General features: G+C 61.4%; 2 protein-coding genes across 6 annotated transcripts; both read left to right on the top strand.

Annotated features, from left to right (window-relative positions):
• The first annotated feature begins 21 nt into the window (after positions 1–21).
• Positions 22–12,924, top strand: LOC107050992 (ribonucleoprotein PTB-binding 1-like). Of its 4 annotated transcripts, none has more exons than XM_040653963.2 (11): positions 22–185; positions 676–742; positions 2,654–3,117; positions 6,128–6,319; positions 6,914–7,028; positions 7,193–7,266; positions 7,364–7,466; positions 8,620–8,738; positions 10,963–11,053; positions 11,922–12,006; positions 12,774–12,924. In XM_040653963.2, exons 1-11 carry the CDS (start codon positions 36–38, stop codon positions 12,871–12,873), a joined length of 1,560 nt encoding a protein of 519 aa, XP_040509897.1. In that variant the 5' UTR covers positions 22–35; the 3' UTR covers positions 12,874–12,924. The 4 variants fall into 4 exon arrangements, with proteins under 4 accessions (XP_040509897.1, XP_040509898.1, XP_025001549.2 ...); XM_040653964.2 differs by having other exon boundaries at positions 12,819–12,888; XM_025145781.3 differs by lacking the exons at positions 11,922–12,006; positions 12,774–12,924 and adding an exon at positions 11,134–11,899.
• Positions 12,925–15,013: 2,089 nt separating this feature from the next.
• LOC107050964 (adrenodoxin-like protein, mitochondrial) lies at positions 15,014–19,003 on the top strand. Of its 2 annotated transcripts, none has more exons than XM_025145839.3 (4): positions 15,014–15,164; positions 15,240–15,346; positions 16,668–16,755; positions 18,002–19,003. In XM_025145839.3, exons 1-4 carry the CDS (start codon positions 15,019–15,021, stop codon positions 18,156–18,158), a joined length of 498 nt encoding a protein of 165 aa, XP_025001607.1. In that variant the 5' UTR covers positions 15,014–15,018; the 3' UTR covers positions 18,159–19,003. The 2 variants fall into 2 exon arrangements, with proteins under 2 accessions (XP_025001607.1, XP_015130121.2); XM_015274635.4 differs by having other exon boundaries at positions 15,042–15,160.
• Positions 19,004–20,115: the final 1,112 nt, after the last annotated feature.

Genomic DNA, 20,115 nt, shown 5'->3' with positions numbered 1-20,115 from the left:
GTGTTGGCGGCGTCGAAGGGAGGCGGGAAACCAAAATGGCGGCGGCGGCGGCGGCGGCGGCGGCGGCGGATCGGGTTCCAGATGTGGAGCTTCCGCCGCTGGACCCGAACGAGGTGAGCGCCCGGCAGTTCCGGAACCGCCGCAAAGTGATCATCCGGGGACTGCCCGCCGATGTCAGCAAGCAGGTGGGGAGCGAAGTGGGGCCTGGAGGGGGGAGCGGGGCCTACAGGGGGCTGAGGGGGGGGAGTGAGGCCTGCAGAGGCCTGAGGGGTCTTAGGGAGGGGGGGGGGATAAAGGGAGCAGTGGGGCCCGAGGGGGGCAGTGGGGTTTCTGTGGGGACTTGAAGGGGGAATGGAGGGCAGTGGGGCATCGCTTGGGGGGGGTATTGGGTTTTCTTGGGGTGGCAGTAAAGTGATTTGGGGGGGGGGAGGTCCTGGGGGGGGCAATGGGGACTCTGAGGGGGGGGCGATGAGGTCCATAATGAGGCATCATTTGGGGCTGAGGTGGAATTGGAGGGGGGGGGTGGACACATCTGGGACCTCCACCCTCCAATTGCCCTCCCCGTTATGTGGGGCAGAAAGTGGGCCCAATTTGGGGTCAATTTGGGGAATATTTGGGTGTCGTCTCCCCCCCCCCCCCACCCCGGGCCACCCTCCGACCCCCCCCCATTTTCAGAAGGTGCACGAAATGCTGCGCGACTTCGAGCTGCAGCACTGCTCTGTGGACAGACACAGCAGCACGGGTGAGCGGCGCTAATTACGTGGGGAGAGTAATTAACGAGCGGGGAGTGGGAGGTGGTGACCCTATAGGGCCACTGGGGTTTGATCTATGGGTCCTTGGGGGGCTCACATGACCCTATAGGGCCACTGGGGTTTGATTTATGGGCCCTCTTGGGGTCCTTGGGGGGCTTGCATGACCCTATAGGGCCACTGGGGTTTGATCTGTGGGCCCTCTTGGGGTCCTTGGGGGGCTCACGTGACCCTACAGGGCCACTGGGGTCTGATCTATGGGCGTTATTGGGGTCCTTAGGGGGCTCACGTGACCGTATAGGGCCACTGGGGTTTGATCTGTGGGCCCAATTGGGGTCCCCGGGGAACTCACGTGACCCTGTAGGGCCACTGGGGTTTGATCTATGGGCCCTCTTGGGGTCCTTGGGGGGCTCACATGACCCTATAGGGCCACTGGGGTTTGATCTGTGGGCCCTCTTGGGGTCTTTGGGGGGCTCACATGACCCCATAGGACCACCAGGGTTTCACCTATGGGTCCTTTTGGGGTCCATGGGGTGGTTGGGGGTCACAGATGACCTCGGAGGACCACCGGGATCCATTCTTGGGGTCCTTTTGGGGTCTTTGTGTCCCTTGGGGTCATCTTGGAGGGCACAGATGACCCCATGGGTCCTTTTGGAGTCTTTGCAGGGCATGGATAGGACCACTGGGATCCAACCCATGTGTCCTTTTGGGGTCCTTGGTGTCCATTGGGGGACACAGGTGACCCCATAGGACCACTGGGATCCAACCCATGGGTCCTTTTGGGGTCCTTGGGGTCCACTGCGGACCATGGGTGACCCCATAGGACCACTGGGATCCAACCCATGGGTCCTTTCGGGGTCCTTGGGATCCACTGGGGGGGCACAGGTGAGCCCATAGGACCACTGGGATCCAACCCATGTCTCCTTTTGGGGTTCTTGGGGTCCACTGGGGGGCACAGATGACCCCATAGGACCCCTGGGATCCAATCCCTGGGTCCTTTTGGGGTCCTTGGTGTCCACTGGGAGGCATGGGTGACCCCATAGGACCACTGGGATCCAACCCATGTCTCCTTTTGCGCTCACTGGGGTCCTTGGTGTCCATTGGGGGGCACAGATGACCTCATAGGACCCCTGGGATCCAACCCATGTGTCCTTTTGGTGTCCTTGGTGTCCACTGGGGGGCACAGATGACCCCATAGGACCCCTGGGATCCTTCTGGGGTCCACTGAGGGGCACAGATGACCCCTTAGGACCACTGGGATCCAACCCATGGGATCCTTGGGTCCTTTTGGGGTCCTTGGTGTCCACTGGGGGGCACAGATGACCCCATAGGACCCCTGGGATCCTTTAGGGGTCCACTGGGGGGCGCAGATGACCCCATAGGACCCCTGGGATCCTTTTGGTGTCCACTGGGGGGCACAGATGACCCCATAGGACCGCTGGGATCCTTTTGGGGTCCACGGGGGGGGCACAGATGACCCCATAGGACCCCTGGGATCCTTTTGGGGTCCACTGGGGGGCACAGATGACCCCTTAGGACCACTGGGATCCCATCCATGTCTCCTTTTGGGGTCCTTGGGGTCCTTGGTGTCCACTGGGGGGCACAGATGACCCCATAGGACCCCTGGGATCCTTTTGGTGTCCACTGGGGGGCACAGATGACCCCATAGGACCCCTGGGATCCTTCTGGGATCCACTGGGGGGCACAGATGACCCCATAGGACCCCTGGGATCCTTCTGGGGTCCACTGGGGGGCACAGATGACCCCATAGGACCGCTGGGATCCTTTTGGTGTCCACTGGGGGGCACAGATGACCCCATAGGCCCCCTGGGATCCTTTAGGGGTCCACTGCGGGGCACGGCTGACCCCCTCCCCCCCCCCCCCCCATATCCTTCCCCCCTCAGCCTCCATCACTCTGCCTGACGCCTCTCAAGCCGCGCGCGCCATGCAGCGCCTGCAGCGCCGTCACCGCCTGCATGCAGAATTGCAGCCGTGCAGCGCCGTCCTCTGCGTGGCCCACCTGCCCCGGAGCTGCAGCTGGCAGCAGTGGGAGGCGTTGGTGCGGCCCTACGGCGCCGTGGGGCGCTGTCGGTTGGTGCACGGCCGCACTTCGGGGCGCTGCAAAGGCTACGGCTTCGTGGAGTATTTGCACGAGGAGGCGGCCGCCGTCGCACACTCGGAGCTGCAGGGCCGTGCCCTGGGGGCACACGTGCTGTTCGTGCGTCGGTGCGAGGGGAGAGGGGCGGCGATGGAGGAGGAGGATTTGCACACGCGCTGTTTGTGCGTGGAAGGGCTGCCCAGGGGGTACGCGGACGGAGAGGGGCTCCGGAGGGTCTTCTCGGGGGTGTGCGGCCCCACGTTCTGTCAGGTATGGGGTTGGGGGGTCTATGGGGTAGGGGGTGCCTTGCTGTGGGGATATGGAGATGGGGAGGGGCTCTGGGGGGTCTTCTTGGGGGTGTGCGGCCCCACGTTCTGTCAGGTATGGGGTTGGGGGGTCTATGGGGTGGGGGGTGGGTTGCGGTAGGGATATGGGGGTGGGGAGGGGCTCTGGAGGGTCTTCTTGGGGGTGTGCGGCCCCACATTGTGTCAGGTATGGGGTTGGGGGGGTTATGGGGTGGGGGGGCGGGGGGGTGTGTTTCTGTGGGGATATGGGGATGGGGAGGGGCTTTGGAGGGTCTTCTCGGGGGTGAGTGACCCCACATTGTGTCAGGTATGGGGTTGGGGGGGGTTATGGGGTGGGGGGTATGTTGGTGAGGGGATATGGGGATGGGGAGGGGCTCTGGAGGGTCTTCTCGGGGGTGTGCGGCCCCACGTTCTGTCAGGTATGGGGTAAGGGGGGTGGGGGGTATGTTGGTGAGGGGATATGGGGATGGGGAGGGGCTCCGGGGGGTCTTCTTGGGTGTGTGCGGCCCCACGTTCTGTCAGGTATGGGGTTGGGGGGTCTATGGGGTGGGGGGTGCGTTGCGGTAGGGATATGGGGGTGGGGAGGGGCTCTGGAGGGTCTTCTTGGGGGTGTGCGGCCCCACGTTCTGTCAGGTATGGGGTTGGGGGGGGTTATGGGGTGGGGGGTGCGTTGCGGTAGGGATATGGGGGTGGGGAGGGGCTCTGGAGGGTCTTCTCGGGGGTGTGCGGCCCCACATTGTGTCAGGTATGGGTTTGGGGGGGGTTATGGGGTGGGGGGTATGTTGCGGTAGGGATATGGGGGTGGGGAGGGGCTTTGGGGTGTCTTCTTGGGGGTGTGCGGCCCCACGTTCTGTCAGGTATGGGGTTGGGGGGGTTATGGGGTGGGGGGTGCGTTGCGGTAGGGATATGGGGGTGGGGAGGGGCTCTGGAGGGTCTTCTCGGGGGTGTGCGGCCCCACGTTCTGTCGGGTATGGGGTTGGGGGGTCTATGGGGTGGGGGGTGCGTTGCTGTGGGGATATGGAGATGGGGAGGGGCTCTGGAGGGTCTTCTCGGGGGTGTGCGGTCCCACGTTCTGTCAGGTATGGGGTTGGGGGGGGGTTATGGGGTGGGGGGTGGGTTTGGGGGGGTGGGTTTGGGAGTGGGGGCTGCATTGCTGTGGGGATGCGGGGATGGGGGGGGGGCGCAGACGTTGGGTTGTTGGGCAGATGTTGGGTTTTTGGGTCAAGACCTTTGGTTTTTGGGCAGATGTTGGGTTCTCGGGCTCGGACATTGGTTTTTTGGGCACAGACGTTGGGTTTTTGGGTCAATACCTTTGGTTTTTTGGGTACAGACATTGGTTTTTTGGGCAGACGTTGGGTTGTTGGGTGCGGACGTTGGGTTTTTGGGCGCAGACGTTGGGTTTTTGGGTCAAGACCTTTGGTTTTTGGGCAGATGTTGGGTTGTTGGGCTCAGACGTTGGGTTTTGGGGCACAGACATTGGGTTTTTGGGCAGACGTTGGGTTTTTGGGCACAGACATTGGGTTTTTTGGGCACAGACGTTGGGTTGTTGGGTGCAGACGTTGGGTTTTTGGGCACAGACGTTGGGTTTTTGGGTCAAGACCTTGGGTTTTCTGTGCAGATGTTGGGTTTTGGGGCGCAGACGTTGGTGTTTTGGGGCGCAGACGTTGGTTTTTTGGGCACAGACATTGGTTTTTTGGGCACAGACGTTGGGTTCTTGGGCTCGGACATTGGGTTGTTGGGCTCAGACGTTGGGTTTTTGGGCGCAGTCGTTGGGTTTTTGGGTCAAGACGTTGGTTTTTGGGCAGACGTTGGGTTGTTGGGCTCAGACGTTGGGTTTTGGGGCTCAGACGTTGGTTTTTTGGGCACAGACATCGGGTTTTTGGGTCAAGACGTTGGTTTTTGGGCAGACGTTGGGTTGTTGGGCTCAGACGTTGGGTTTTTGGGCACAGACGTTGGGTTTTTTGGGCAGACGTTGGGTTTTTTGGGCACAGACGTTGGGTTTTTTGGGCACAGACGTTGGGTTGTTGGGTGCGGACGTTGGGTTTTTGGGCACAGACGTTGGGTTTTTGGGTCAAGACCTTGGGTTTTTTGTGCAGACGTTGGGTTTTGGGGCGCAGACGTTGGTTTTTTGGGCACAGACGTTGGTTTTTTGGGTCAAGACGTTGGTTTTTTGGGCACAGACATTGGTTTTTTGGGCACAGACGTTGGGTTCTTGGGCTCGGACATGGGGTTGTTGGACGTTGGGGTTTTGGGCACAGACATCGGGTTTTTGGGTCAAGACCTTTGGTTTTTGGGCAGATGTTGGGTTGTTGGGCTCAGACGTTGGGTTTTGGGGCACAGACATTGGCTTTTTGGGCAGACGTTGGGTTTTTGGGCACAGACATTGGGTTTTTTGGGCACATACGTTGGGTTGTTGGGTGCGGACGTTGGGTTTTTGGGCACAGACGTTGGGTTTTTGGGTCAAGACCTTGGGTTTTTTGTGCAGATGTTTGGTTTTGGGGCGCAGACGTTGGTTTTTTGGGCACAGACGTTGGTTTTTTGGGTCAAGACGTTGGTTTTTTGGGCACAGACATTGGTTTTTTGGGCACAGACGTTGGGTTCTTGGGCTCGGACATTGGGTTGTTGGACGTTGGGGTTTTGGGCACAGACATCGGGTTTTTGGGTCAAGACGTTGGTTTTTGGGCAGACGTTGGGTTGTTGGGCTCAGACGTTGGGTTTTTTGGGCACAGACATTGGCTTTTTGGGCAGACGTTGGGTTGTTGGGCTCAGACGTTGGGTTTTTTGGGCACAGACATTGGCTTTTTGGGCAGACGTTGGGTTTTTGGGTACAGACGTTGGGTTGTTGGGCACAGATTTTGGGTTCTTGGGCTCGGACATTGGTTTTTTGGGCAGATGTTGGGTTTTTGGGTACAGACATTGGGTTTTTTGGACACAGACGTTGGGTTTGGTGACAGCTCCATCCCTGTACCCCTCAGTTGGCCTACGGGCCGGACGGGCAGCCGCTGAGTTTTGCCGTGCTGGAATACGACTGTGCGGACGCGGCTGAACGCGTGCAGGCCGCCATGGACGGGGCTCTCATCGGCGGCAACCGTGTCTGTGTGTCCTTCTGTGCCCCGGGGCTGCCCGGCCACCAGATGCTGCCCGCCCTCATCGCCGTCCGCACCGCGGTATGGCCGCCGTAGGGGGGCCGGCGCCGCTCCGTGCCCACCGGGAGCACCGTGGGGCGGTCGTTGGGGTGGGAATGGGGCTCCGTTGGGCCCCAAAGTGGGGGAATTCCGACCGAATGTGGGGGTTTTCCTTCTGCCGACCCAACCAAATCCCCCTCTGCCGCATTCCTGGTGGTGGGAATGGGGCTCCAGTGAGCCAAAAAGGGTATAATTTCACCGAAATTTGGGGTTTATTCTTCTGCCTACCCAACCAAATCCCGTTGGTGGCATTTTTTAGGTTCTCTGGGTGTGGGAATGGGGCTCCAATGGGCCCCAAGTTGGGGAATTCCGACTGAATTTGGGATTTTCCTTCTCCCAGCACAGCACAATCCCACTAACGGCATTTTTAGGGTCTCTCGTTATGGGAATGGGGCTCCAACAGGCACCAAATTGGGGGGCAAATCCTCCACAAGTGGGGGATTTTCCTCCTCCCAACCCAACAAAAAGGCCCATTTATGGCATTTTTAGGGTCTCTCCTCATGGGATTGGGTCTCCGAAGGTCCCCATTGGGAATGATTTGCCCAATTTTGGCCTTTTTTTGCCCCATTTTTGCAGGCTCAGAGCCGTGGCCGAGGGCTCCTCCCCGACCCCACACTGCTGCAGATCCTCAGTGCCCTCCGCAGCCCCACTGCTGCCCCACTGCTGCGCGGAGCCCTGGGGGGCAAACGGGGTAAGGGGGGGCTGCCCCATAGCATTGGGTGTCTGCCCCATAGCGCCAGGGGGGCAAGCAGGGTAAGGAGGTGGCCCCATAGTGTTGGGTGGCAGCCCCATAACATTGGGTGTTGGCCCCATAGCGGCCGCTCTCAGCCCCATATGTGTGTTTGTGCCCCATAGGTCTCCTCGGTGCTGCCCCATTGCTGCCGTTCTGCCCCACTGTGCTGCAGTCGGCGCTGCAGAACCCAATGCGGGTAATGGGGAGGTGGGGGGGGGGGTGGGGGAGGATTTGGGGTGAAATTGGGCAGTTTTGGGGTGAAAAAGGTGGGATTTGGGTGCATTTCGTTGCAGAAGCCGGGGCTGCTGGGGGAGGCACCACTGGGGGCGCTGCCCCGCGGCATTGTGGGAATGCCAGCACTGAACGCTGCGCCGCTGCTGGGGGACACCGCCACCGGTACGGCACCTTCCAGGACCTTCCCAACCCAACCTGTGGTTCTGTAACCTTCCAGGACCTTCCCAACCCAACCTGTGCTTCTGTGACCTTCCAGGACCTTCCCAACCAATCCCATGGCTCTGTGACCTTCCAGGACCCTTCCAACCTATCCTAAGACTTTCCAGGACCTTTCTGACCTATCCTGTGACCTTCCAGGACCTTTCCAACTCATTCTCTGACCTTTGAGGACCTTCCAGGACCCTTCTGATCCATTCTCTGACCTTCCGGGACCCTTGCAACCCCTTCTGTGACCTTCCATGACCTCTCCAACCCCTTCTATGACCTTCCATGACCTTTCCAACCCCTTCTGTAACCTCCCATGACCCTTCCAACCCCTTCTGTGACCTTCCATGACCTTTCCAACCCCTTCTGTGACCTTCCATGACCTCTCCAGCCACTTCTGTGACCTTCCATGACCTTTCCAACCCCTTCTATGACCTTCCATGACCTTTCCAGCCCTTCTCTGACCTTCCATGACCTTTCCAGCTCCATCTGTGACCTTCCGTGACCTTTCCAACCCCTTCTCTGACCTTCCATGACCTCTCCAACCCCTCCTGTGACCTTCCATGACCTTTCCACCCCCTTCTGTGACCTTCCATGACCTTTCCAACCCCTTCTGTGACCTTCCATGACCTTCCCAACCCCTTCTGTGACCTTCCATGACCTTTCCAACCCCTCCTGTGACCTTCCATGACCCTTCCAACCCCTTCTGTGACCTTCCATGACCCTTCCAACCCCTTCTGTGACCTTCCATGACCCTTCCAACCCTTCTCTGACCTTCCATGACCTTTCCAGCCCCATCTGTGACCTTCCATGACCCTTCCAACCCTTCTCTGACCTTCCATGACCTTCCCAACCCCTTCTCTGACCTTCCATGACCTTTCCAACCCCTTCTGTGACCTTTCATGACCTTTCCAGCCCCTTCTCTGACCTTCCATGACCTTCCCAACCCCTCCTGTGACCTTCCATGACCTTCCCAATCCTTCTATGACCTTCCATGACCTTTCCAACCCCTTCCATGCTCTTCCCAACCACATCTGTGACCTTCCATGACCTTTCCAACCCCTTCCGTGACCTTCCAGGCCCCATTCCCGCTGTCTTCCCCCCCCTACAGGCGGTGACGTCCCCCCATGTCCCCCGGTGGGGGGCGTTGCCATGGCGGCGGATCGGGACGGCCCCTCATTGACCGCATCCCTCCTGAGCACCAACAACAGGCGGAGCGCCGCCGCCACGGTGAGCTCACCTCACCTGTCTGAGGGGTGGTTAAGGTGACAGCAGCCGGGGTTGGGTGTTGGTGGTCCTCCAAGGGGTGACAGCGCAGTGGTTGTCCCCTTGGAGGTCTGAGTGGTGGCATTGGGGGACCCAAAGCTGAGTTAAGGCGACAACAGCTGGGGTCAGGTGTTGGTGGTCCTCCAAGGGGTGACGGTGCAGTGGTTGTCCCCTTGGAGGTCTGAGAGGTGGCATTGGGGGACCCAAAGCCAACTGAGTTAAGGTGAGGATACCCAGGGTCGGGTGTTGGTGGTCCTCCAAGGGGTGACGGCACCGCGGTTGTCCCCTTGGAGGTCTGAGTGGTGGCATTGGGGGACCCAAAGCTGAGTTAAGGTGACAACAGCCGGGGTTGGGTGTTGGAGGACCTCCAAGGGGTGACAGCACCACGGTTGTCCCCTTGGAGGTCTGAGTGGTGGCATTGGGGGACCCAAAGCCACCAAGTTAAGGTGACAACAGCCAGGGTCGGGTGTTGGTGGTCCTCCAAGGGGTGACGACACTGTGGTTGTCCCCTTGGAGGTCTGAGGGGTGGCATTGGGGGACCCAAAGCTGAGTTAAGGTGACAACAGCCGGGGTTGGGTGTTGGTAGTCCTCCAAGGGTTGTTGGCGCAGCGGTTGTCCCCTTGGAGGTCTGAGTGGTGGCATTGGGGGACTGAAAGCCACCAAGTTGAGGTGACAACAGCCGGGGTTGGGAGTTGGTGGTCCTCCAAGGGGTGACAGCGCAGCGGTTGTCCCCTTGGAGGTCTGAGTGATGGGGGTGGAGGGACCCAAAGCTGAGTTAAGGTGACAACAGCCGGGGTTGGGTGTTGGTGGTCCTCCAAGGGGTGGTGACACAGAGATTGTCCCCTTGGAGGTCTGAGTGGTGGCATTGGGGGACTGAAAGCTGAGTTGAGGTGACAACACCCGGGGTTGGGTGTTGGAGGACCTCCAAGGGGTGGCAGCGCAGCGGTTGTCCCCTTGGAGGTCTGAGTGGTGGCAATGGGGGACCCAAAGCCACCAAGTTGAGGTGACAGCAGCCGGGGTTGGGAGTTGGTGGTCCTCCAAGGAGTGACGGCACCGCAGTTGTCCACTTGGAGGTCTGAGTGGTGGCATTGGGGGGACCCAAAGCTGAGTTATGGTGATGACAGCCGGGGTTGGGGGTTGGTGGTCCTCCAAGGGGTGGTGACACAGAGATTGTCCCCTTGGAGGTCTGAGTGGTGACATTGGGGGACCCAAAGCCACCAAGTTGAGGTGACAGCAGCCGGGGTCGGGTGTTGGTGGTCCTCCAAGGGGTGACGACACTGTGGTTGTCCCCTTGGAGGTCTGAGTGGTGGAACTGGGAGGACCCAAAGCTGAGTTAAGGTGACGACATCCGGGGTCGGGTGTTGGTGGTCCTCCAAGGGGTGTTGGCGCAGCGGTTGTCCCCTTGGAGGTCTCAGTGGTGGCATTGGGGGACTGAAAGCCATCAAGTTGAGGTGACAACAGCCGGGGTCGGGTGTTGGTGGTCCTCCAAGGGTGACAGCGCAGTGGTTGTCCTCTTGGAGGTCTGAGTGGTGGCATTGGGGGACCCAAAGCTGAGTTAAGGTGACAGCAGCCGGGGTCGGGTGTTGGAGGACCTCCAAGGGGTGACGGCACCGCGGTTGTCCCCTTGGAGGTCTCAGTGGTGACATTGGGGGACCCAAAGCCACCAAGTTGAGGTGACAACAGCCGGGGTTGGGAGTTGGTGGTCCTCCAAGGGGTGGTGACACAGAGATTGTCCCCTTGGAGGTCTCAGTGGTGGCATTGGGGGACCCAAAGCCACCAAGTTGAGGTGACAACAGTCGGGGTTGGGTGTTGGAGGATCTCCAAGGGGTGACGACACAGCGGTTGTCCCATTGGAGGTCTGAGTGATGGGGGTAGGGGGACCCAAAGTTGAGTTAAGGTGACGACAGCCGGGGTCGGGTGTTGGTGGTACTCCAAGGGGTGACGGCACCGCGGTTGTCCCCTTGGAGGTCTCAGTGGTGGGGTGGGGGGACTCAAAGCCACCAAGTTGAGGTGACAACAGCCGGGGTCGGGTGTTGGAGGACCTCCAAGGGGTGGTGGCGCAGTGGTTGTCCCCTTGGAGGTCTCTGTGGTGGAACTGGGAGGACCCAAAGCTGAGTTAAGGTGACAACACCCGGGGTTGGGTGTTGGTGGTCCTCCAAGGGCTGACGGGGCGGCGTTGTCGTTGTAGGGGTCGCTGTTGGGGGAACCGCCGAAGGACTTCCGGATCCCCCGCAATCCGTACCTCAACCTGCGCAGTCTGCTGCCGCCCAGCATCACCGGTCAGCCCCATAGCGCCGCCCCGTAGCGCCGCCCCATAGCGCCGCCCCATAGAGCTCTTTCTCACCCCCCCCCTCCCCAGGCATCGCTGCCCCCCAAGCATTGGCGCTGCCGCCCCATTGAGCTCTTTCTAATCCCCCCCCCCCTAAGCATCACTGCCCCCCAAGCATTGGCGCTGCTGCCCCATAGCGCTGCCCCATAGAGCTCTTCTTCCCTCACCCCCCCCCCCAGGCATTGCTGCCCCCCAAGTGTTGACACTGCTGCCCCATAGCGCTGCCCCATAGCACCCCACAGAGCTCTTTCTCATCCCCCCCCCCCCGCCCCAGGCATCGCTGCCCCCCAAGCATTGGCGCTGCTGCCCCATAGCGCCACCCCATAGAGCTCTTTCTCACCCCCCCCCCCAGGCATTGATGCCCCCCAAGCGTTGGTGCTGCTGCCCCATAGCACTGCCCCATAGCAGCCCATACAGCTCTTCCTCACCCCCCCCCTCCCCAGGCATCACTGCCCCCCAAGCGTTGGTGCTGCTGCCCCATAGCGCCGCCCCATAGAGCTCTTCTTCCCTCACCCCCCCCCAGGCATTGCTGCCCCCCAAGTGTTGACACTGCTGCCCCATAGCGCTGCCCCATAGCACCCCATAGAGCTCTTTCTCATCCCCCCCCACCCAGGCATCACTGCCCCCCAAGCATTGGCGCTGCCGCCCCATAGCGCCACCCCATAGAGCTCTTTCTCACCTCCCCCCCCCAGACATCGCTGCCCCCCACGCATTGGCGCTGCCGCCCCATAGAGCTGCCCCATAGCACCCCATGGAGCTCTTTCTCACCCCCCCCCAGGCATCGCTGCCCCCAAACCGTTGGCGCTGCCACCCCACAGCATTTTGGGCACCGGCCCCACAGCGCGGATCGCATCGGCCCTCAGAGAACCACTGCTGCCATCGCCTGGAGCTGCTGCTGAGGGGGTACGTGTGGGGCTGCCCCACAGATCCCGCTCTGAACCCCACAGATCCCGCTCTGAACCCCACAGATCCTTCTCTGAACCCCATAGACCCCTCTCTGAACCCCACAGATCCTTCTCTGAACCCCACAAACCCCTCTCTGAACCCCACAGATCCCGCTCTGAACCCCACAGACCCCGCTCTGAACCCCAGAGACCCCACTCTGAACCCCATAGATCCTTCTCTGAACCCCACAAACCCCTCTCTGAACCCCACAGATCCCGCTCTGAACCCCACAGATCCTTCTCTGAACCCCACAGACCCTTCTCTGAACCCCACAGATCCCGCTCTGAACCCCACAGATCCTGCTCTGAACCCCATAGATCCTTCTCTGAACCCCACAGATCCTTCTCTGAACCCCACAAACCCCTCTCTGAACCCCACAGATCCTTCTCTGAACCCCACAAACCCCTCTCTGAACCCCACAGATCCCGCTCTGAACCCCATAGATCCTTCTCTGAACCCCACAGACCCCGCTCTGAGCCCCACAGACCCCGCTCTGAACCCCACAGATCCCTCTCTGAACCCCACAGATCCTTCTCTGAGCCCCATAGATCCTGCTCTGAGCCCCATAGATCCTATCTGAACCCCATAGATCCTTTTCTGAACCCCACAGACCCCACTCTGAACCCCACAGATCCCCCTCTGCCCCATCGATTTGCTCTGCCCGTAGATTCCCTCTGCCCCATAGATCCTGCCGTGAAACCCACAGATCTCCTTCTGCCCCACAGATCCCCATCGTGCCCCCCCCACATTGTGCCCCCCTTTCCACCCAGACCCCCATTGTTCCCCCCACGCCATCAGCATCGCACGGTGCCCCCCCCAAGGTGAGACTCCCCCCTAATTTCATATGGGTTTATGGGGGGGGGGGGCTTTGGGAAAGGGGGGGCTCTATTGAGGGGGGGGTCTGTGGGGGGGTCAGGGGGGGATCTGTGGGGGGGGGCCTATTAGGGAAGGCTCTGTTGGGGGGGCTCTATTGGAGGGGGCTTTATTGGGGGGGGGTCTATTGGGGAGTCTGGGGGGGCTCTTGAGGGTCTCGGGGGGGCTCTATGGGGGCTGCTGTCAGAGGGCCCTGTAGGGGGGGCCCTATGGGGGGGGGGTCTTTGTTGAGGGGGGATTCTCTATGGGAGGGTCTGTGGGGGGGTCTATGGGGGTGAGCTCTGGGGAGGAGGGTTCTTTGGGGGGGGGGGGCTCTGTCGTGGGGTGGGCTTTATTGAGGGGAGGGCTCTATGGGGCGGGGGGGGGGCACTGAGATGTTGGGATGTAAATGTGTCCCCCTTCCCCCCCCCCCCCCTCTATATTACAGACCCCCGTGCCCCCCCCCCCCCCCAAGAGGCCGTGGTCTCAGCTGCTGCCCCCCCCCGAGCGCAGCCCCGAAGGCTGCTATGTGGGGCAGCACTCCCAGGGCCTGGGGGGGCACTACGCCGACTCCTACCTGAAGCGGAAGCGCATCTTTTAAGGACCCCCCCCCGAATAAATACCCCCCCCCCTCCCCCCCCCCTCCCCCGCTAATCTCACTATCATGAAAACAGATTGGTTTTTAATTAGTTTTAAGGCATTGCTGTGCCCCCCCCCCCCCCCATTGCACAAAGGAGGGGGGGGGTCAGACCCTCTCTTCCCCCCCCCCCCCCCCTCAATGGGAAAATCCCCATTTTGGGGCCATTTCTTCCCATTTTAGGGGTGTCCCCCCCCCCACTTTGGGACTGTGTCCACCCCAACACCCCCACTTTGGGACTGTGTCCCCCCCCCCTTCCCCCCCCCCCATGGAAATGTCCCCATTTGGGGGCCATTTCCCCCATTTTAGGTCCCCCCCCCATCATTTTGGGGCCACGTTTCCCCTATGGCTCACAGTATGGGGGGGGGGTCACACCCTTCGCCCCCCCCCATTTGAAAATCCCCATTTTGGGGCCATTTCTCCCCATTTTAGGGGTGTCCCTCCCCCCCCCCCCCATTTTTTAACTCCCATTACATTTCAGCGTGGATTTATTTTTGCTGGGGGGGGGGGGGGGGGGGGGGGGGGGGGGGGGGGGGAGGGGGGGGGGGGGGGGGGGGGGGGGGGGGGGGGGGGGGGGGGGGGGGGGGGGGGGGGGGGGGGGGGGGGGGGGGGGGGGGGGGGTGGGGGGGGGGGGGGGGGGTGGGGGGGGGGGGGGGGGGCGCTCTGTCCTTCCCCCCCCCCCCAAAAAGGACAAACTCTTCTCAAAAGTAAAGCTATATTTATATCAACCCCCCCCCCCCAACTTTGCTTTGGTCTCATTAGTCCTAATGGGAATCCCCCCCCCCCATTCCCCTTCCTCTTTGCCTAATAGACCTCTCTGGTGCGCCCCCCCCCCCCCCCCCCTCCCCCCATTCTAAGACCCCTATATGTGCCCCCCCATCATCCATGGGACCCCTTTTGGTCCCCCCCTCCATTTCTGGGACCCCCCTGTGTTGTTTCCCCCCCCCCCACCTAAAAGAAACCACATTATATGTGTGTGCCCCCCCCCCCCCCAGCCACGCCCCTCCATTGGTCCCAATGGACCTTTAAGCCACGCCCCCCATCCAAGCCACGCCCCCTCGCGTAGCCCCTATTCACGCTCTAAGCCACACCCCCTCCATTGGTCCTAATGGAACTTTAAGCCACGCCCCCTCCAGGCCACGCCCCCTCGCGTAGCCCCTATTCACGCTCTAAGCCACGCCCCTTCCATTAGTTCCTATGCCACGCTCCCTCCATTGGTCCCAATGGACCTTTAAGCCACGCCCCCTCCGTTGGTCCCAATGGAACTTTAAGCCACGCCCCCATCCAAGCCACGCCCCCTCGCATAGCCCCTATTCACGCTCTAAGCCACGCCCCCTTCGTTAGTTCCTGTGCCACGCTTCCTCCATTGCTCCTAATGGAACTCTAAGCCACGCCCCCTCGCGTAGCCTTTATACACTCTCTAAGCCACGCCCCCTCCCTTCGTTCCTGCTTGGCTGTTGAGCCACTTCCGTCGCAGCCTGATGACGCTGCGGTCACGCGGCCCGGTCACGTGGCGCCCAACATGGCCGCCCCCACGGGGGCGCTGTGGCGGCGGTTGCTGCGCAGCGCTGCGGTGCGGCGTCTGTGCGGAACCGCGGCGGCGGAGGAGCCCGAGAGAGCCGTGTGGGTGCGGGGCGGGGGCGAAGGGGGCGCGGGGGGGGACCCCTACACGGTGCTGACCCCCCCCGGGTCTCTTCCGTAGGGTGAACGTGGTGTTCGTGGACAGCGCGGGGCGGAGGGTGGAGGCGCGGGGCCGCGTGGGGGACAACGTCCTGCAGCTCGCCCGGGAGTGCGGCGTTCCCATTGAGGGTACGGGGGGGGCGGGGGGCGTTCCTATAGGGGGGTACGGGGTGAGGGGTTCCTATAGGAGTGCTGTTATGGGGGTGTGGGGTTCCCATAGGAGGGTGCGGCGTGGGGGTGTGGGGTTCCTATAGGGGTGCTGTTATGGGGGTGTGGGGTGGGGGGGGGGTGTGGGGTTCCCATAGGGGGGTACGGGGTGAGGGGTTCCTATAGGGGTGCTGTTATGGGGGTGCGGGGTTCCCATAGGGGGGCTCCTATGGGGGTGCTGTTATGGGGGTGTGGGGTGGGGAGGGGGGGGTGGGGTGAGGGGTTCCTATAGAGGTGCCGTTATGGGGGTGTGGGGGGGGGGTCGGGTGTGGGGTTCCTATGGGGGTGCTGTTATGGGGGTATGAGGTTCCCTTAGGGGGGTGCGGGGGTGTCGAGTTCCTATAGGGGGTGCTGTTATGGGGCTGCGGGGTTCCCATAGGGGGTGCGGGGTGGGGGGTTCCTATAGGGGTGCTGTTATGGGGGTGCGGGGTGGGGGTGTGGGGTTCCCATAGGGGGTACGGGGTGTGGGGTTCCTATGGGGGTGCTGTTATGGGGGTGCGGGGTGGGCGGGTGGGGGGTTCCTATAGGGGGGTGCTGTTATGGGGGTGTGGGGTGGGGGGGGGGGTCAGGTGAAGGGTTCCTGTAGCGGGTTCTGTTATGGGGGTGTGGGGTTCCTATAGGGGTGCTGTTATGGGGGTGCGGGGTTCCTATAGGGGGCGTAGGATGGGGGTGCGGGGCGGTCAGGAGGCGCGGGGTTCCTATAGGGTGTGTGGGGTTCGGGAATGGGGGCTGTGGGGTTCCTGTGGGGGTTATGGGATGCGGGGTGGGGGTGCGGGAATGGGAGTGCAGGGTTCCTATAGGGGTGTGGGGGGCAATGGGGGGGTGGGGGGGGGGGTCAGGGGTTGTGGGGTGTGGGAATGGGGCAGGAAGCAGGAATGGGGCCTGGGAGTAGGATTGGGGGGGGGAGTGGCGCCGGGAATGGGATTGGGACTGGGTTTGGGGGGGGGGATTGGATTGGGAATGGAATTGGGGGGGGGATTGGATCGGGAATGGGATTGGGATTAGGATTGGGGGGGGGGGGGGATTGGATCGGGAATGGGATTGGGATTAGGATTGGGGGGGGGGGATTGGATCGGGAATGGGATTGGGATTAGGATGGGGGGGGATTGGATCAGGAATGGGATTGGGATTAGGATGGGGGGGGATTGGATCAGGAATGGGATTGGGATTAGGATGGGGGGGGGGGTCCTGGGTGTCCACCTTCTCCTTCCCCCCCCCCCACCCCATATATGCTCCCCCATAGGGGCGTGCGAGGCGTCCCTGGCGTGCTCCACGTGCCACGTCTACGTCAGCGCCCCACACCTGGAGCATCTGCCCCCCCCCTGCGAGAGGTAAACCCCCCCCCAAATAAAAACACCGCCCCCACCAAACACTCCCTGAGACCCCCCCCAAAAAAAACCCCACAGCCCCCCTCCCCAAATGGACCCTCCCCCCAACTTACTGCCCCCCCCCCCACCTCATACTCCCATTGGTTCCCCCAAATCCCCCCCCCCCCCCTCAGGACCCCCTCCCCCCCCAATGTCCCTTTTCCCTTAATCAATTAACTTAATTAATTCCCCCCCCCCCCCCCATTAGGGAGGAGATCCTCCTGGACACAGCCACCCTTACACCCCCCTATGCCCCCCCCATACACCCCCCTATGCCCCCCCTACACCCCCATATTCCCCTCCCACCATCACCTCACGACTGTGACACCCCCTCAGGACACCCCCCCCATACCCCCGCATCCCAATTAATTAACTTAATTAATATCTACCTCCTCACCCTTAAGAAGGAGGACCTGCTGGACATCCCCCCCCATTACTCACCCCTCCCCGTGCCCCCATTTCTCCCCACAAATCCCACCCCCTCCCACCATAACACCCCCTTAGGAGACCCCCAGCCCCAATTAATTAACGTAATTAATTTCCTCCCCTCATTAGGGAGGAGGGCCTCCTGGACACAGCCACCCTTACACCCCCCTATACCCCCTCCTCTGCCCCCCATACACCCCCATATCCCCCTCCCACCATCACCTCACAACTGTGACACCCCCCCCCCCCATACCCCCGCATCCCAATTAATTAACTTAATTAATATCTGCCTCCTCACCCTTAACAAGGAGCACCTCCTGCACATCCCCCCCCCCCAACCCTCCCCGTGCCCCCATTTCTCCCCACAAATCCCACCCCCTCCCACCATAACACCCCCTTAGGAGACCCCCAGCCTCCCAACTAATTAACATAATTAATTTCCTCCCCTCATTAGGGAGGAGGACCTCCTGGACACAGCCACCCTTACACCCCCCTATACCCCCTCCTTTGCTCCCCATACACCCCCATATCCCCCTCCCACCATCACCTCACGACTGTGACACCCCCTCAGGACACCCCCCCCATACCCCCACATCCCAATTAATTAACTTAATTACTATCTGCCTCCTCACCCTTAACGAGGAGCACCTCCTGCACATCCCCCCCCCCAGCCCTCCCCGTGCCCCCATTTCTCCCACAAATCCCCCCTCCTCCCACCATAACACCCCCTTAGGAGACCCCCAGCCCTAATTAATTAACGTAATTAATTTCCACCCCTCATTAGGGAGGAGGACCTCCTGGACACGGCGCCGCAGCTGCGCGTGGAGTCGCGGCTGTGCTGTCAGCTGACGCTCCTCCCACCGCTGGAGGGCGCTGTCTTCACTCTGCCGCGCGTCACCCGCAACTTCTACGTGGACGGCCACGTCCCCAAAGGGCACTGACGCTTAATTGGGGGGGGGGGGGAGGAAGGGGGAGGGGGCACGGAGACCCCCCCAGTATAATGGGATGGGCACCCCCTAAAATAAAAAGGGATGGGATGGGGACCCCCCCCCCCCCGCTGAAATAAAGGATGTGGGAAGCGATGGAGATGTGGACCCCCCCCCAAATAGAATGGGATGAGATGTGGAACCCCCCCCCAAATAGAATGGGATGGGATGGGAACCCCCCCCCCCCGCTAAAATAATGTACATAGGAAGTGATGGAGATGGGGACCTCCCATGGGGATGGGGACCCCCACCCCAAAATAAAATGGGATGGGGACCCCCCCACACACTAAAATAATGTATGTGGGAAGCGATGGAGATGTGGACCCCCCCCCAAATAGAATGGGATGGGATGTGGACCCCCCCCCCTCCCCAAATAGGATGGGATGGGATGGGGACCCCCACCCCAAAATAAAATGGGATGGGATGGGGACCCCCCCACTAAAATAATGTATGTGGGAAGCAATGGAGATGTGGACCCCCCCCCCCCCAAATAGAATGGGATGGGGACCCCCCCCCGCTGAAATAAAGTATGGGGAGGCGATGGAGATGCGGACCCCCCCAAATAGAATGGGATGAGATGGGGACCCCCACCCCAAAATAAAATGGGATGGGGACCCCCCCCAAAGAAAAAGAGAATATTCAGAGCGATGGAGATGAGGACCCCCCGAATATAATGGGATGGATGGGATGGGACGGAGACCCCCCCCAAAAAAAAGATGATGGGATCGGATATGGACCCCCCCAATATATAACGGGATGGGGACCCCCCCCAAATAAAGTCCTATGGGGACCCCCCCGGCTGATGGTGTTGGGTTTCCTTTTCTGGGGGGGCGGAGGGGCCCATAGGACCCCCCCCCCCACCCCATAGATCCCATTACCCCATAAATGCCCCCCCCCGCCCCATAGGTCCCATTGCCCCATAGATCCCATTGCCCCATAGATCCCATTACCCCATAGATCCCCCCCCCGCCCCATAGATCCCGTTCCCCCATAAATCCCCCCCCGCCCCATAAGTCCCGTTACCCCATAGATCCCCCCCCGCCCTATAGATCCCCATCCCATAGATCCTGTTACCCCATAGATCCCCTCCCCCCATAATCCCGTTACCCCATAGACCCCCCCCCCCCACAATTCCGTTACCCCATAGATCCCCCCCGCCCCATAGATCCCATTGCCCCATAGATCCCCACCCCATAGATCCCGTTACCCCATAGACCCCCCCCCACAATTCCGTTACCCCATAGATTCCCCCCCCCCTGCCCCATAGATCCCGTTACCCCATAGATCCCGTAACCCCATAGATCCCCCCCCCCCCCCCGCCCCATAGGTCCCGTTACCCCATAGATCCCCCCCCTCCCCATAGATCCCATTGCCCCATAGGACCCCACCCCCCTCCCCGCCCCCTCACAGCTGCGGCTGTTTTAAGGCCGATCCGGTACCGCCATGGCCCGGTTCGGTTTCCGGTTCGGTTCCCTTCCAGCCTCATTTCGGCTGCAGTTTGGGTCCCGTTCGGTCCCGGTTCGGGTCGGTCCCATCCCGGTTGTGTTCCCCCCCCACCCCCCGTCCCGGCTCGGTTCGGATCGGATCCGGTGTCGGTCCCTTCCTATCCCTGTTGGTTTTCTCGGTTCGGTTCGGGTCCCGTTCGGTCCCGGTTCGGATCGGTCCCGTCCCTGTTGGGTTTCCCAGTTGAGTTCCCCCTTCCCCCCCCCCGGTTCGGTTCGGATCCCGGTGTCGGCTCCCTCCTATCCCTGTTGGGTTTCTCGGTTCGGTTCGGGTCCCGTTCGGTCCCGGTTCGGATCGGTCCCATCCCCGTTGGGTTTCCCGGTTCGGTTCCCCCCTTCCCCCCCCCCGGTTCGGTTCGGATCCCGGTGTCGGCTCCCTCCTATCCCTGTTGGGTTTCTCGGTTCGGTTC

This window comes from Gallus gallus, chromosome 30 (assembly GCF_016699485.2).
Source record: "Gallus gallus isolate bGalGal1 chromosome 30, bGalGal1.mat.broiler.GRCg7b, whole genome shotgun sequence".
NCBI lineage: Eukaryota > Metazoa > Chordata > Aves > Galliformes > Phasianidae > Gallus > Gallus gallus.
Note: the sequence above shows the minus strand (reverse complement) of the source record. Positions and strands in the feature narration are given on the sequence as shown.